Source organism: Uranotaenia lowii, chromosome 1, assembly GCF_029784155.1.
Source record: "Uranotaenia lowii strain MFRU-FL chromosome 1, ASM2978415v1, whole genome shotgun sequence".
NCBI classification, from domain to species: Eukaryota; Metazoa; Arthropoda; class Insecta; order Diptera; family Culicidae; genus Uranotaenia; species Uranotaenia lowii.
The window spans coordinates 212,507,637-212,523,813 of NC_073691.1; the positions used below are offsets into that span (position 1 = coordinate 212,507,637).

The 16,177-nt window shown below is 36.4% G+C and overlaps 3 protein-coding genes across 4 annotated transcripts in view; 1 reads left to right on the plus strand and 2 right to left on the minus strand.

Moving 5' to 3' along the window:
* The window catches only part of LOC129746891 (cuticle protein-like), a 78,030-nt gene extending 69,028 nt beyond the window's left edge, over positions 1 to 9,002 (plus strand). Inside the window, exons 1-2 of one of the 2 annotated variants that reach the window (XM_055740821.1) lie at positions 8,102 to 8,158; positions 8,252 to 9,002. In XM_055740821.1, coding sequence (XP_055596796.1) covers positions 8,147 to 8,158; positions 8,252 to 8,923 — 684 coding nt within the window. In that variant the 5' untranslated portion in view covers positions 8,102 to 8,146 and the 3' untranslated portion in view covers positions 8,924 to 9,002. Of the gene's footprint in view, positions 1 to 8,101; positions 8,159 to 8,251 lie in introns of those variants that run through there. The other variant, XM_055740828.1, reaches the window with a different exon arrangement.
* Positions 4,765 to 5,806, minus strand: LOC129746876 (larval cuticle protein A3A-like). The gene is made up of 2 exons (XM_055740785.1): positions 5,656 to 5,806; positions 4,765 to 5,565 (listed from the first exon to the last, which is right to left on the minus strand). The coding sequence occupies exons 1-2, from the start codon at positions 5,665 to 5,667 to the stop codon at positions 4,858 to 4,860; spliced, it is 720 nt and encodes a 239-aa protein (XP_055596760.1). The 5' UTR covers positions 5,668 to 5,806; the 3' UTR covers positions 4,765 to 4,857.
* Positions 9,003 to 11,424: 2,422 nt separating the features above from the next.
* On the minus strand, positions 11,425 to 12,203 carry LOC129738369 (cuticle protein-like). Its single transcript, XM_055729552.1, has 2 exons — positions 12,192 to 12,203; positions 11,425 to 12,113 (listed from the first exon to the last, which is right to left on the minus strand). Exons 1-2 carry the CDS (start codon positions 12,201 to 12,203, stop codon positions 11,436 to 11,438), a joined length of 690 nt encoding a protein of 229 aa, XP_055585527.1. The 3' UTR covers positions 11,425 to 11,435.
* Positions 12,204 to 16,177: the final 3,974 nt, after the last annotated feature.

Genomic DNA, 16,177 nt, shown 5'->3' on the forward strand with positions numbered 1-16,177 from the left:
TCCCATGTGTTCCGAATCAAAGATCAGATGACCTGACTTGACACTTGATGGATTGGGCCCGATGGAAGAATGGCGGTTGGACCCGGCTGCAACATTTTTGTTTATTTTTACTTGGGTTGCGTTCTGTGTGCCTTATAACTATGTGACCTTGATGGCGCAGTTCGTTCGTTACTTTGTGCGTTCCTATGACCCGTGGATCTATTGTGCAATCAAAGTAATTGAGTCGTTTGTTCTGAGTGATCGAGCCGAGGATTTTTTGGCGCTGGGTGGATGAGATTTGTTTAAGGGCTGTAGTGTGATTGCCGCGGGGTTGTGACAATTGAAAATCAATCCAATTTGGTGCCTTTTTTGGTGTGAAACTCTCCGTTTGGGTGATTTATATTATCGATCGTTAATCTAAAATATGATTGTTTAAATTTAAACGGAACTTGATTTGAATTAAATTTTTTGATCTACCATTTCGAAAGTTGTGTCTTCTCGAGAATTTTGATGTGTTTAAACAAGTTTTAAACAGCATATCATTTGCCATTTTCAACTAATATTTTTACATTCCAGTATTAAATATTACATGATGGTGCGATACGGTCAGACCTAGGAGCATATTGGAAGACGCATATATCATAAGTTTTAGAAGGCAGCGTTCGTAATATAGCAAAGTCTATTGAATTTAAATTTCAGTTCAATATTCAAATGTTTTTTAGCTATTCACGAAACTTCTAAAGCTAAAAAGTGCATATTTGGCAAAGAATAAAATTTATGCACGATCTTTTCGATTCCTTAGAAAAAAAATCTTGTCTTTAACCGAATGTGTATTTTAACCGATAATGATTTTTTTTTAATATAGAAATTTGATGTAGAACTGTCATATATATTATATCCATTATATTCATACAAAAAAGTTAAATCAAATTATGATAATTTTTTTCACTATAAAATTTTAACACCTTCATTAAAATGAAGATTCTAAGTCTAACTTTTTAGAAGACAATAAGTAGTTTTGGATAAGCGAAAAAAAGTTTATGCCTTAGGAAGAACCGGCTCATTGGTCTTTTATTTCAAAATTTTTCCTTCAACATGTTTGCTTGAACAATGCAAATACAAAGGATATTCGAAAAAAGGTTATGTTATATATAATTATTCAGGTTTGAGTTACTTTCGGAAATAAGTCCTAGAAGTTGCTATTTTTTTTCTAGAAGTATTAAAAAGTGAATAAGGGATTTGAATATTTCGTTTCAAAGAAAAACTTTTTCTATTTTCTTCAAAGAAGAAAGCATGGAACTTATTCTTTTTTACCACAAGCATGATCATTTAAGACATTGCTAAAAAATTATCAAATAATTAGAAATTATAGTAACAGATTAAGTCTGTAGTTCAAATACGATTTATTTTCTACTCTTGTAAAATCGATTAAAATTAAAGATTTTAGTTTGAAACTTTGTTTAACAAGAATCTGCAATATAAATAAAGTTGCACAAAAAACCTAAGCCACAAAAATTACCTACTATATAAATTTATTTCATGATTAGAATCCTTTGAAATAATAAAAAAAAAGAAATCTCAACAATTTTTTTTGTATCTGTATCTATTTCCATTGGTTTGTGTTCCAAACTGACTCTGATTGAATATAAAATTTTAATTTATAACCCAGAATCAAAATTATGAAACTGTAATTTCCTGTAATTTAAATTCTTAATTATATTCTCAAATTGATATTTAAATCTTGTTTTTAAAATTTAACTTCGCTGAGTCTTAATTTTAATTTTGATTTCTAATCTGAATACTGCCTTTTGATCTTGAGTTTGAAATCAGAACTACGAAATTGAAAACGATTTTGGAATCTAAGTTTCAGTTATTCTTACTAATTATAAGCCAAAAAAACGACATCAGAATTTTAACCAGAAATCTCTTATTTGAGTTCTAAATTCTATCTTCAGATATTCATTCAAAATTCAAATTGTGAATCTTGATGAATATTGCGAATTATGAAACTGTTTTAGATTTTCTCAATTCTGCATCACCCTTATGAAACTTTCCTTAGTTCCAATTCTACATAAGAATCAAAAGTAAAAATTTCAAATCTTAAAATTGTTTTATAATTTTAATTTTTTTCTTTTCGTATTCCGGAATGACGAGTTTCGAATATACAAGTTTGAAATGCAAAGCAGAGATTCAAATCAGTATTTTTTCCCAATGACGATCCAAACTAAAGTTCATTATCAATAAACTGGATACAGAATACGAATTCTCATCACAAACATCGGTAAAAATTTCAAATCTTAAAATTGGATTATAATTTCAAATATTTTCTTTTCATATTTCGAAATGATGAGTTCCAGATATAGAAGTTTAAAATGCAAAACCGAGATACGAATCATGATTTTTTCCCAATAATGATCCAAACTGAAGTTTGGTATCAATAAACTGGATACAGAATCCGAATTCTTATCACATGCATCGGGCAAATACGGGAGATTTTCTCCAATATCAGCCAATATCAAAATTATTAAATAAAAATCACGAAGATAGACACTTGACTTTTGTTTATCAAAATAAATCATGTTTTCAGCCTTTAAAAAATAATTCACATTGATTTTGATAAAATTTACTCGAAAAATTTAGACGCTAATACATATTGTTTATGACTCAATTTGAATTTTTGTTTGATTTTTGCAAATAAAGTTGAAAAACTCGGGCCGTTTCTGGGCAATTTGGCAAGCTTTGTCTAGTTTTATTAGAATTCGACATCCGAGACTAAATTTCTATCAAAAAGTTAGTTTTTTTTTGAAAAACTGTGTAGAATTATTGATCTTGCATAGGTCTAGGCTTTAGTTCTGAGTCGAGATTGATTTACTTGAATCATTTCAGTCGTTCATCGAAATTTGATTAAGAATTTTGAGTTTAGGGAAGAACGTTTTATTTGGCATTTTTGGACCCTTATTAGGGAAGGTCTAACCCCCCAAAACCCCCGTTCCTACGGCCAAGTATGAAGATATATGAGAAATAAAAAATTTAACAAAAAATCCAGTAACTATTTTAGTACACTTTTCATATGTTTTTCTTCTTAAAGTTATATTCTCATCATCTAAAAATCTTGAAATGGAACATCAAATAATGTTTGAAAGTATTTCCAAGAATTTCAAAGTGACACTAGTAGAAATAATTTTTTCGTTCTTGAAATATTCGAGAAAAAAATGCATAGCCGATGAATTAGCGGTTTAGTTAGGCCTTTTATGCCAAGCCAAGCCTTGCCAAACTTTACCTAGGTTGAAGGTTTTCAATTTTATTTTAGTTGTTCGAGCTACCACATGTTATGGGTACTAAGTTCTGATCATCACTGCAGCATTATAAACATATTTATGTTTAGATGTAAATCTTTACTTTTAAAATGTTACTTAAACAGATATATTTAATATCTGGCGCCACTGTAGGAATGCCGTTTTCAACAAGGTCAGGTAAATAGAAATTCGCTGCATCATTTTTTTTACTTTTCGGCAGAAAACTGAGCATTTTTAGAAAAGAGTTGTTATTGCGTATGGTGATAAGTCGTGATGGAAACAAATAAAATCAACAAAACTTTTGTTTTATAGATTTGCTCAGTTTGGTGAAACTTGTAAACCTGTTCAATGCAAATCTCTCTCGAAGACTTAAAAAAAAGTTTTATTAATGATCATGTGATGCCTGTTCACTGCTCGGTGATTTAATCGGATCAATTTAACGTTTGAGCACTTTTTTGTGTTTTCCAGGCCTTTGTTTTTAATTTGAATAGATTTCCCAATAATATAAAATTTCAAAAAAATATCAAAGACAACAAACAATTGAGAAAAGTGGTTTTATAAATTCCGGATTTTACTATTACCTTTCTATTGATTTTATTTGAAAATATATGAAAAAGTTGAAGCTAACTTGAAACCCCTTTAACTTTTGCACGTGCGTCAAAATGATTTGTATTGTTCTACAAAGTTGTTCCTCGTATTACAATTTTAACGTCACAAAGTTTGTGTTGTTTTGCAGTGTTGATAAAATAACATTTTTTTAAAATTTTCACTTTTCCCATAGGCAGTTCCATACTAATTTGAAGGTCTTTGAGGGTCACCTGAGAGTTATGCGATTGAGTTTGCCATTATAGTTTCATCATTGATTGGATCATAATTGGGGGATGAGAGCTAGTTGGGAAATAAGGGCCAGCCTAATGCACATGAATACTGAATCTAGTCGATAGCGCGCTAGTGAAGTTGAGATGTTTTCTAATTGTTTCAATCGATTCTTTTAAGTTTTTTAAATTAAGAAGAACATTTTTATGTGTTTTTTTACTACCAGGAGCAATGATAAAGCCACACGTTGAAAAATAAAATGGCCGCAAAATATACCTATTTCAGAGCACGAATGACAATAGAAGAAAAATAGACGTCAAAGGAGTTCGCTACTGCCCTGGTATCCATAGTGCGCAGACAAGCTTCTAGTACGTTTTCACCTAGGCATGGCTCATGAAAATCGACAGTTCTCTGTAACAATTTTTGACGGTCGCTATAGAAAAATATAAAAACTACAAAAAATCATCAAAGTTATAAGGTGCCTTAAAGTCAAAGTTAATGAAATTATACTCAAGACAACATCTTTCGATAGGCGCTTTAGTGTTTTGATTTTTAATAAGACAAGCAGCCGAATTTCACTGATGAAGAAACAATCTGAAAAGTGACGAAGATAATCAAGTGAAAAATTCGAAGTACAGGGACTTTCGCATTCAGCTCAATTGAAGACCAAACATTAGTTTATGGATGATTTTTCATCTATTCAACAGTTTGGTTCACTAGTCACTAGTAGGAAGGGGTTCAGTCAACAAATGGGTCAGCGGTTTTCTTAGTGGTGGTAAGCGTAGCTGGCTGGGGCGGCGTACGAAGCATAAGCTGGCTGCGAGACGATGGTCTTGGTGGCCAGAGGAGCGGCGTACGAGGCATAGGCTGGCTGGGAGATGACAGTCTTGGTGGCCAAAGGAGCGGCGTACGAGGCATAAGCTGGCTGCGAGACGTAGGTCTTGGCAACTGGAGCGGCGTACGAAGCATAAGCTGGCTGAGCAATCACGGTCTTGGCAACTGGAGCGGCAACAACGGTCTTGGCGGCAATGACTGGGGCAGCAACAACAGCCTTGGCCAAAGGTTCACGATGGACAACGGCGTTGAATCCGTGGATAGGATCAGCAGTGTATTCGACAGTACGCTTGGTGCCATCTGGGTCAACCAAGGAGTAAGATCCCTGGACAACATCACCGCTGCGGGATTCCTGCTGGGACTTCTGGTCACCGGTCAGGGCATCGGAGATTCCGTACGAGAAAGAGTATTCTGGATGGGCATCGTATTCCTCAGCAACGACGGTCTTGGCAATTGGGGCAGCGACAACAGTCTTGGCAATTGGGGCGGCGTAGGCGACAGTCTTGGTCAAAGGAGCAGCATAAGCTACCTGAGCTGGAGCAGCGTAGGCCACATGAGCTGGAGCAGCAGCATAGGACACAGCTGGGGAAGCGATGAGTCCAGCACGGGCAACGGCCACCAGGGCAAGGAAGGTAACGAACTGTAAAAATCGAAAATTTGTATAAGTAAAACCCTTTAACCTTCAACATTTTACCCAACTATTGTTCCAAAGTGAATTTTCAAGACTTACCTTGAAAGCCATTTTTGAATTAGTTGTTTACTCTAAGAGCCAAGCGATCGAACTGTGCCCAAACGAATTTGCTTCAATCAATTTATACGGATATCAACCTCAGCCAGGAGAACAACGATGACTCAAAAAAAAAAAAAGAAATACGAGCAAACTGAGCATGGAATAAAATCGGTTCACAAACGATTCTTAACGCGCCAGATTTTTGCTCCCTCCACACGCGTCTCGCGTCCGATAATAGGTACATTCTTCGGCATGGCCCTGCCTGGTGGTGAAGTCAAAAAGTTTGCCGTTTCCTTTTTCCAACTCCGACTGTCCAGCAAGCAGTGAACGGAGCCCATAGTCACTGGACTGCGCGCTTCTGGATGAGAAGCTCAAATTGCTTGCCAGAGTTCCCCCCCCGAACGGGGAACTGGCATTATCCTTTAAACCAGAATCAAGAACGGAGCTCGAAATGTCACTTGAATATCACTTGCTGCTTGCGCGATTGTTTGCGATAGCGGTTGCTGGGATGTTTTGTTTTCCAGAGGTGGATTTTTTTAGTATCGATACCTACTACATTACATTGCTATTTCTGTATTGAATGGAATAAAATTAAAAAAAGTGCTACGCCTGAACTGAAGTTTTAGTTAGTATGTTGTACATTTTGTTTATTTAATTTTTGTATTAATCAAATCTGAGTCAATTCAATTTATGAAATTTTTCAAAAATTAAAAGTTGGTGAATCTTTCTGTTATAATTTTCTATATGATACTACACAGGTCGTTTGATCATGCTGGAGAGATCCGTCTGATTAATGCCTAGGGGGGAAATATGATAGCGTAATCGTCATTGGGTAGGTGGAGACAGCGCACAATCTTTCAACTTTGACAGAGTGCCATTTCTCTCACAGTTTATATTTGTTCATAAAACTTTGACACATGCTAGATAAACGTTTAAACTTTTCAGTTGAGTTTTGAACATTTAGCGTGCACTAGAAAGATAGATACAGCTATTTCAGTAAAAGTAGGGAAAATTGAGATTGGCTCACAAAATTAGTTTAACTTTATCAAACTTTGCGTTATCATATCAAAATTTGTTGGAATTATGTAAAAAAGTACATTCTAGTATCTGGCCAAATTTTATGAAAATTGATCAACGTGATCAAATATTGAAGCGGTTTGAGCATGACACTGGTTTCGGAATAATAGGCAATTTAATTATTTTTGGATGGATGTTATATATGGAATCAATGTTTTTGCGTTCACTTCTTCGCAGTTAGAATTTTTTCATACTGAAAAAACTTTTAATTTATGCAAATTTCAATTTTACAATGTTCTAAGATGGGTTGGCTTGGGTAGTTTTCTATGAGAAAATTATAGCAACTTCACCCTGGATTATCTACCAAAAATATACAAACATATGAATATATCAAGACTTTTTCTAAAACTTTTTAAAATGTCCCGCTTTTTTCGAAAACCACCTGTCAAGCCTGGGTTAGGGTCATTAAGTCCCGGTTTAATATTTTGGTCATAAAAGCACAACTACTGAACCGATTTTCCGAAACAATACTATTTTGAAATTGTACAAATGTCTGCTATCAGATGCTTCTTAAAAATTTGTGTTTGGATATTTTGAACCTAACTGGTTAATTTTCTTTTTTTAACCGTAAAGGAAGGTTAATTATTGGTTTTATCCTTAAACTTCATATTTTTTGGTAACATGAGAAGAAACTAAGTATTTCATGAAAAAGTTATAACCATTTCAAAATAAAAAATATCTGAATTTAATCTGAATTACTTAAAAATTGCAGGTTATAAGTAAGATCCATAAGTAGTCAAAATGCTAAAATTTATAAAAAAAATATATTTTGATTTTTTTTGTGCATGAAATTGAATATCTTTTCTGGTTTTTTGCACACGAATTGAAATCCAAGAATCAATGAAAATTTAAAATTCAAAGATATATTTTTTAAAACTCGTTTTGCTAATTCAGAATTGAATGAATCGCTTCCAAAGTTTTTAATGTAATTGGTGGCAGTAAAACAATCAAAAAATGTTATATTTAAATTTGAAATTTTCATACAAAGCTTGCAGCGGTCTCATATACATATGTATGCTCAGATTCAAATTTTGCACAAATCTGATGCAATTCTGATCCTTGCTTGCTTAAGTCATTCCAGCTCTAAACGTCTTCCCCACTTGGAACATTCTTGACTAAGTTCAATGTTCGGCTTACGTTCACGCGAATCTATCTCAGTGCTCCAGGATACATATTCACTTTTTGTAAGTTTTCTCCATTGATCAATTATTACCATGCCACTGGAGTGCTAAAAATCATAAGCCAAAAATAACCACCCATGCTCGATATACAGAGTGTAGGTACCGGCTGCCGGTAGTAGAACGGGTTATTTCGTTTGGCTGATAGATGCTATAAAATAGTACGAATGGCCAGCCACAAGCACAGTTCAATCAGTTTCCTTCCTTTGTCAACAACTGCCTCCCTTCCATCAACCATGGCATTCAAAGTGAGTTTCAGTCGTCGTGATGTGGGGATAATTTTGATTTTGGTGTTCAAGTTCAAGTGGCATTTTCTTAACGGGTAAAATTTACTGTTTCAGTTCGTGACCTTCCTCGCCCTGGTGGCTGTTGCCCGTGCTGGACTCATCGCTTCCCCAGCTGTGTCCTATGGCGCTGCTCCAGCTCTGGCCTACGCTGCCCCAGTTCAGCAGCTGGCCTATGCTGCCCCTCTGGCCAAAACTGTCGTGGCCAAGCAGGTCATCGCCGATGAATACGACCCCAACCCACAGTACTCTTTCTCGTACGGAATCTCCGATGCCCTGACCGGTGACCAGAAGTCCCAGCAGGAATCCCGCCAAGGAGATGTCGTCCAGGGATCTTACTCCGTCGTTGACCCTGATGGTGTCAAGCGTACCGTTGAGTACACTGCTGATCCCCACAACGGATTCAACGCTGTTGTCCACCGTCAACCTCTTGCTGCCAAGGCTGTTGTTGCTGCTCCAGTTATTGCCGCCAAGACCGTCATTGCTCAGCCAGCCATCGCCAAGACTGTGATCGCTCAGCCAGCTTATGCTTCCTATGCCGCTCCAGTTGCCAAGACCTACGTCTCGCAGCCAGCCTATGCCTCGTACGCTGCTCCTTTGGCCACTAAGACCATCGTCTCTCAGCCAGCTTACGCTTCGTACTCGGCTCCTCTGGCCACCAAGACCATTGTGTCCCAGCCAGCTTATGCCTCTTATGCTGCCCCAGCCACTTACGCTTATCACCACTAAAATGTGGCTGAATCTCACCAACACCTCCGACTGTTTATAGAACTGTAAATATAATATATTTGAATCCTAAATATTTGAATTCGGCAGTACGTTTGAATGGTATCACATCCAGGCTTCGGATTCATTTGAGAGCAAACACCCACGGAACTAAAATATGCTCCCACTCTTTAACACGTTCGTCGCCATAACCCGGGACCCATAAATGGGTGATGGCTATCTTACTCAAGAGAGCTCTCTCGCTTTACTTTTACGCTCTGATTTTTTTTTTAATATACAATAGAATAAGATTACTCCTAGAGAGTTCTTTTGGCTTCTCACTCTGCTCTGAACAAAGAAATGAGCGCTCTACGAGGTTGCCTCTCTATGAGCACGCTTGTAAAGAAAACGTATGTGCTGGGCATCTGGCTGGCACGTGATCCTTCGTTTTGATTCGCGCCGGCGGTGTCATTTATAAATGACTTGACAAAATGACTTGTTTTGTTGACTAAACTGGCCCAAATAAGCAGATTAATGTCTGAAGTTTACATGCAAAATTTAAGTTCGGGTAGCTATTATTTTATCAATAACTTCTTTCAACACCGGCTGATTTCTTTGTAACATATATCTATGTCTTAAAACCTGAATTATAACAAACTTTTTACCCGAACATTGCATCACAGACAATTTGCATATTAATAAGAGTTGTTAAGCAACAGTTATTAAGGTTAGAAAATAGCCTTAAATTTGTTCTGCTTGTATCGCCGCACAGCCACTCCATCAGCCTGTCAAGTGTGAGCTAATTGAAGCAAGCGAATTCCTACCTCGAACGAAACTCTGAATCGTTACACGTAAAGTCAGTCTTCTCAGAGAGGCCTCTTTGAGAGGAGCGCAAAGATATCCTCATAGGGAGCAAAGAGAGACTGGCGCTCTCACCCAGTTCACGCGTTTTCTCATAAATCGACAGAGCATGCAAAAAATTGACAGTTGAGTCACCGAACTTACAATAAAACGGTTTATTTCGACGACACTCCAAGAACGCAAATATTCTCATTCGGTTTGTCCTGCCGAGAGATCTAGTGGCAACGAATACGAATGCTTACATGTGAAATCAGTTTGAATCGTACACTCGTACGGTGTGCTCGCATTTCATCCCCGTGGTTTTTATATCTGTGCTTTCAATCGTAGCAGTCGACTTCTCAGGCAGGCAAACACGTGTCTCGAAGGGAAACATATAAACACGATTCGGATTGTGTTCGTGTGTTTCTCTGGAGGGCGTGCCTTAGATTTTTTCGTGGCACTCGCCCAAGGCACGCATATGGTGTGTTCCTCTCTGCCGATTAGATGATGCAAAGTCGCCAGAGAGATCGTTACGATCCGTCTTTCGATTTGAGTTACCTCTTTGCCGATTCATGTTTACTGGGTAACGATTCTAGCGGTAGGAGAAGCGAGAGAGAGTTATTTTCGACTGCCATAGAAGTTTGGGAGTTCCTCCGTTATGAATGGTAGCGCTCTGCCTCTTATGAGTCCGAAGCCTGAATTCACAACATGAATTATTTTGAATACAATCATGACCCTAAGTCAGCATCATAGCCGATGTTAACTATAAGGATCATGTTTTCGGTGCAGGTGGAAACCTGAAGTTTTATGCCGAACACTGATTAATCAATTTTATTGCAAATACAATAACATTATCCAAATATATGTTGAACAAGTTAACAAGTTGAGTAGCATGAGATGGTAATTGCATATTCTAAGAAGTATGGTTTCAACTTGTACTTCGGTCCTGGGTGTTGAGAAGTAATCCTAAGTAGTTCTCGTTTATTCAGTCTGTGAGGCCTAAATCAGCTAATGCTGTGTCCTTGCGCTACTTTGTTTTCATAAAAGCCGATATGATCGCCAGATAAGCGCTATCTAGCGGAACAAATTTTAGTGTTTGGCAAAATCTGAGAGCAGCATCGATTTTCTCTGATCAAAATCTATAAGGATTGTTGGGTATGAGTCGGCTCTTCTGGTGCGATTATTTCTCAACTCGGTGTAAAAAAAAAGGTTCAATGTTGGTTCAAATTGCGTTGCTATTCCTGATTTCAAATTTAGTCTCAGGCGACAGAAAAAGGGATCGTCCATATTAGATAACTGTTAAAAAATATTTAAATAATTAATTGGTCCACCATCCGTAAATGTATCGTGGAATTGCTTCGCAAAAAAGGGATTGAGTTGAAATCATAAAGTTAACAAATGTCTGGAGCCCCTATCGTTAAATGGGATAAAAGAACAGTGAAATGTGTGTTGAATCATAGGGATGAATGATGCTAAAAGTTTCAATAGGAAAATTGGTATAAACTCAACCGCTAAAATAACCGCTAATAAATTAAATAATTGCAATTTCAGCATAAAGTAAATTAATGATCATACTTAAAAAAATTTCATGTGATACCATGCAAACGTACTACCGAATTCAAATATTTAGGATTCAAATATATTATATTTACAGATCTTTAAACAGTCGGAGGTGTTGATGAGATTCAGCCACATTTTAGTGGTGATAAGCGTAAGTGGCTGGGGCAGCATAAGAGGCATAAGCTGGCTGGGACACAATGGTCTTGGTGGCCAGAGGAGCCGAGTACGAAGCGTAAGCTGGCTGAGAGACGATGGTCTTAGTGGCCAAAGGAGCAGCGTACGAGGCATAGGCTGGCTGCGAGACGTAGGTCTTGGCAACTGGAGCGGCATAGGAAGCATAAGCTGGCTGAGCGATCACAGTCTTGGCGATGGCTGGCTGAGCAATGACGGTCTGGGCGGCAATAACTGGAGCAGCAACAACAGCAAGAGGTTGACGGTGGACAACAGCGTTGAATCCGTTGTGAGGATCAGCAGTGTACTCAACGGTACGCTTGACACCATCTGGGTCAACGACGGAGTAAGATCCCTGGACGACATCTCCTTGGCGGGATTCCTGCTGGGACTTCTGGTCACCGGTCAGGGCATCGGAGATTCCGTACGAGAAAGAGTACTGTGGGTTGGGGTCGTACTCATCGGCGATGACCTGCTTGGCCACGACAGTCTTGGTCAGAGGGGCGGCATAGGCCAACTGCTGAACTGGGGCAGCGTAGGCCAGGGCTGGAGCAGCGCCATAGGACACAGCTGGGGAAGCGATGAGTCCAGCACGGGCAACAGCCACCAGGGCGAGGAAGGTCACGAACTGAAACAGTAAATTTTACCCGTTTAGAAAATGCCACTTGAACTTGAACACCAAAATCAAAATTATCCCCACATCACGACGACTGAAACTCACTTTGAATGCCATGGTTGATGGAAGGTTATGTATTTAGTATGAAAGCCGCTATACTTTATCGAGCATGGTTGGATGTTTTTTCGGCTCATGATTTTTAGTACAACGTACGTCCGGAGATAGTCGGGTGCGCTGACTAAAAAAAATGAGAATGGGTATCCTTTCTTGAAAACATGTGAATGAGAGTCTGAGGCGTTCATTGAACTTAATCAAAATAAAATTTTGAAAGGCACGTGCTGATCGAATTTGACTTGAGCAAAAAAGGACCAAATTTGCATCAGATTTTGCAGCAACAGTAATAATAGCTTATCATTTATCACAGGGTGAGAACACGTTTTTTTTACACCACGTGAGGTGATGTGATATTTATTGAATCTATCGACCCAATCGTTTTAGGTATAAATTGTTATTCAATTAGACAATCTTAAACAAGCATAACTTTAGATTTTTTCAACCATGCATATTTTCACTTCTACGGTTGTTTCAGGTCTTCCGTAAGGTTTGTTAGTGACCAATTCAGTTCATGATTCTTAATAATTCATGCCTGAATCAATTGACTGCCCAGAAGTAAGGGAAAGCGTTCTTAAATGCGCCTACGGCCGTTTGAAGAAATGGTTGACAAGACAACATATCTGATGAATTTAAATTTAAAATTTAACAATTCAAACTAGGTTTTGATACCTTTTGATGTAATATTTTGACTTTTAGAAATTATAAATACGTAAAGAACCCTAAAACACAAACTTGGATGACGTTTGTTTCTTATCCAGATGAACATAGAAAATACAGCAAATTTAAGCTTTTGTGAAGATTTGGTAGTGATTAGAAAGTGGAATAAGAAAGTGTTTTCGTATGCTCCCATCATATTTGTGAAATACCTCTATCCTAAAAAAACAGGTTTATTTCATATCATTAAAACTTCGAATCTAAGCTCTAGTTAACATCTGAAAAATAAAGATCTCAAAACAGATTTGATAATTTTTCATATGGATGAACTGCTTTCATAACATGTTTTTGTGTTATTCCATCAAATTTTTAAAGACATAATTTTTAAAAAACTTCACTGAAAACGTATGAATGTTATCAGTTTCTAGCATTTTCAATGAAATTATACGATTATATTACCAGAGAAACAGAAATTTTGCCTGAAAGATTAATAGGCCCATTCAGCCCGCAGGGTTTGAGGCTCGGCAATTTAGACATCAGTTATAACATACATACTCGATGTAATAGCATAGCATAGCATAGCATAGCATAGCATTGGGTGACTACACACATCTTGCATTGGCTGATACACTAGGTACAACTCATAATTAAAATCAACACAAGATGCCTAAATGAGTATCTGGATACAACACTCATTTCAAGTGCTGATTTTAAAGATAAGTGTGGTAACTTAATGCACACCGCGACAAGTCAATGTAATCATAATGGGGATATTCTGATACAACGAAAAGAACTTTTCAGGTGCAGGGAACCCATGCGACCCAGGTGTTGTATTCAGAAAGGAGGGGAAAGGATTTTTTTTTATGGAAAAACCTATTTGGCAAATAGGATTAATAAACAATAAATAAAACGATTTATAAATAATTTTCTAATAGAAACGATCTCACCAAACTCCATTGATAAGTGATAGGTCACCGGTGCTGTCTTCCAATTTTTCCTGGTTCCGGTTATCTTGACACTGGTTGAATTCAAATATTCGAGACATCACTAATCGGTCCCTCGTATTTTTTTATTCATAAGAACAGCAGGTGAAAATGCTACCGCACAGGCATCCATAAAGTTCTTCCGAATGCTTCTTCGATATAAAATTGCTACTTTACTAATTGTTAAAGGATTTCACAATTTTTTTGTTTCGCAAAACATTTTGCCAGTTAAACAGAACCGTACTTTGTAGTTTTTCATAATACTTTGAATATTTTTTCTTATTGAATAACTCCTAACTATTTCCATTAACAAACTACATCGACCGTTTCTTTCGAAAGCTCACGAACGGCTACTGCACATGCTCCACACGCGAAACTTTTTGAAAAACGCTTAATTCGCACATTTATAACAATCCCTAATTGAATTAGTTTGGAAACTCCTCTAAATTATTAAGTTTTCTTAAAATTTTAATAAATTTTTCCCGCACGAAAACAAAACACGTCTTGACATTTCAGGACACGCCTACTCTTCATAACAAACATACTCGATGTAATATTTGATTAAATCCGTATTCTTCTTAGCCTACTAAGCCTAGTTATGAAATCCCCTTCCTGGAAGGTCTATAGGGTTTGAATTAAGCATTTTAAATGTCATGTAAAGAATCGTATTTAAAACTGTGTGAGAAACGATCGTTGAAAAACGAATCCATCGTGCTTTTTGATTAATCCAACAATTTTATTATTGTTTAATTTTGCTCAAAATACTTTATGTTTATACCTTGCTGTCACTGATTATTTAAATCCTTAATTTATAGTAGGGTAAGAGAACTAAATATTGAATACCATCTTTGGGATTCAGTGAGTTTGGGGGTAATAAATAATAACGAAAGGTTTTTTAGATGACACTTGATTGTAGCTTAAGTTTTTTCCATATTTTCGAATTGATATGATTTTTTTCGCGAATTTTTTTTTAAATCATTGCTTCAACCTTTTTATTCAAAATTGTTTCGGTCACAATTATTGAACTCGATTATTCTATCATTGGACAGGCAGTGTTTCAAATATTGAACACGTTAACATTGAAAATCATCATGTATATTAAAAGGTATTTCGTTCGATAGAATGCATAGCAAGCGCGATTTAGTATGAGCTAGCAACCTAAAAACAGTTTGGTTATATTTCTAAGCACCGATGTTTGTTCAACAATTTGTAGGTACATAAATTTCTTTACAAATCGAGTACTGCAAGATTGAACGTTCACTAATTGAAGCATTAACTGAAGCATTGAAAATAAAAATAATAGAGGCTGCCACTATTCCTGAAATCATTTTTAAAGACTTGTTTGAAACTGACCATAATTATAGAATTTCATTTGTCTTCTATTCAATTTCTCTCTCAATCAAAAAGAGTGTTTTCTTCATCAAGGCGAAAAGCCAGGTCAAAATTTGAACATGCATTCTAGATTTGCAAATTGTGGGTTGAAGAATCCAAAATTCTTGATAAATAAATTGATCAGAGGTAGAAAAAGATTCAACAGTTTCACTACGATTTTTTATTTAGTTTTGCAATATCTAGTGATTCTATCGTAGTTTGATAGTATTTTTTTTAGTTCAGCTTTTTTAAACCACCATTCATGATTAATAAATTTAAAAGCAGACCTGCAAGGTCTGCTTTATCAATAAGGTATTTTAATTCAAATATTAAACTATCTACCATGTTTAAAATTTCTATAAAATTAATCCCCCAGATTTTTTAATTTTTCTTTAGGATATTTTCTGAAAAAGTATTTTCGGAATTTTATTCAGTGTTTCCTCCAATATATACTTTTATCGCCAGTGCAAACTTAGAAGACATCCGTCGGGCCCCAGAGAAATTACCTAGCGTTTAAGTGAGAGAAGTGTAGGCTGAAATAGACCTAGACTACATGTTCGAATTATACCTTCACCTTAACCAAAACATATTAATCTAACATTAAGCTCCTGAGCTGAATTGTTTTTAGCTCTACAAATGCTGTTTTCTTTTGATTATCTTCCTTGAAGTATTGCGACATCATGAGTTATCACATTAAAATAATCAATTCAAAGTTTATAATTACTCCACAAAAAAGAACAGATAGAGATATTATGAGCAGGGAGAGTTCGAGTAGGAGTTGACTCGCACGGACATAAAAATATTTCACTCTGTGAAAAAGTCGTTCTAACTGAGGAATAAAAAGGTTAAATCAGAAAAAATCAGTATGCAGTTAAAAATAACCGCCAAGTTTTAATTTCTGGCTTTTTACGGTCTGAGATTTAAATCAAACAACATTTTATTTGAAATACCCAACATTTCGACCATTTT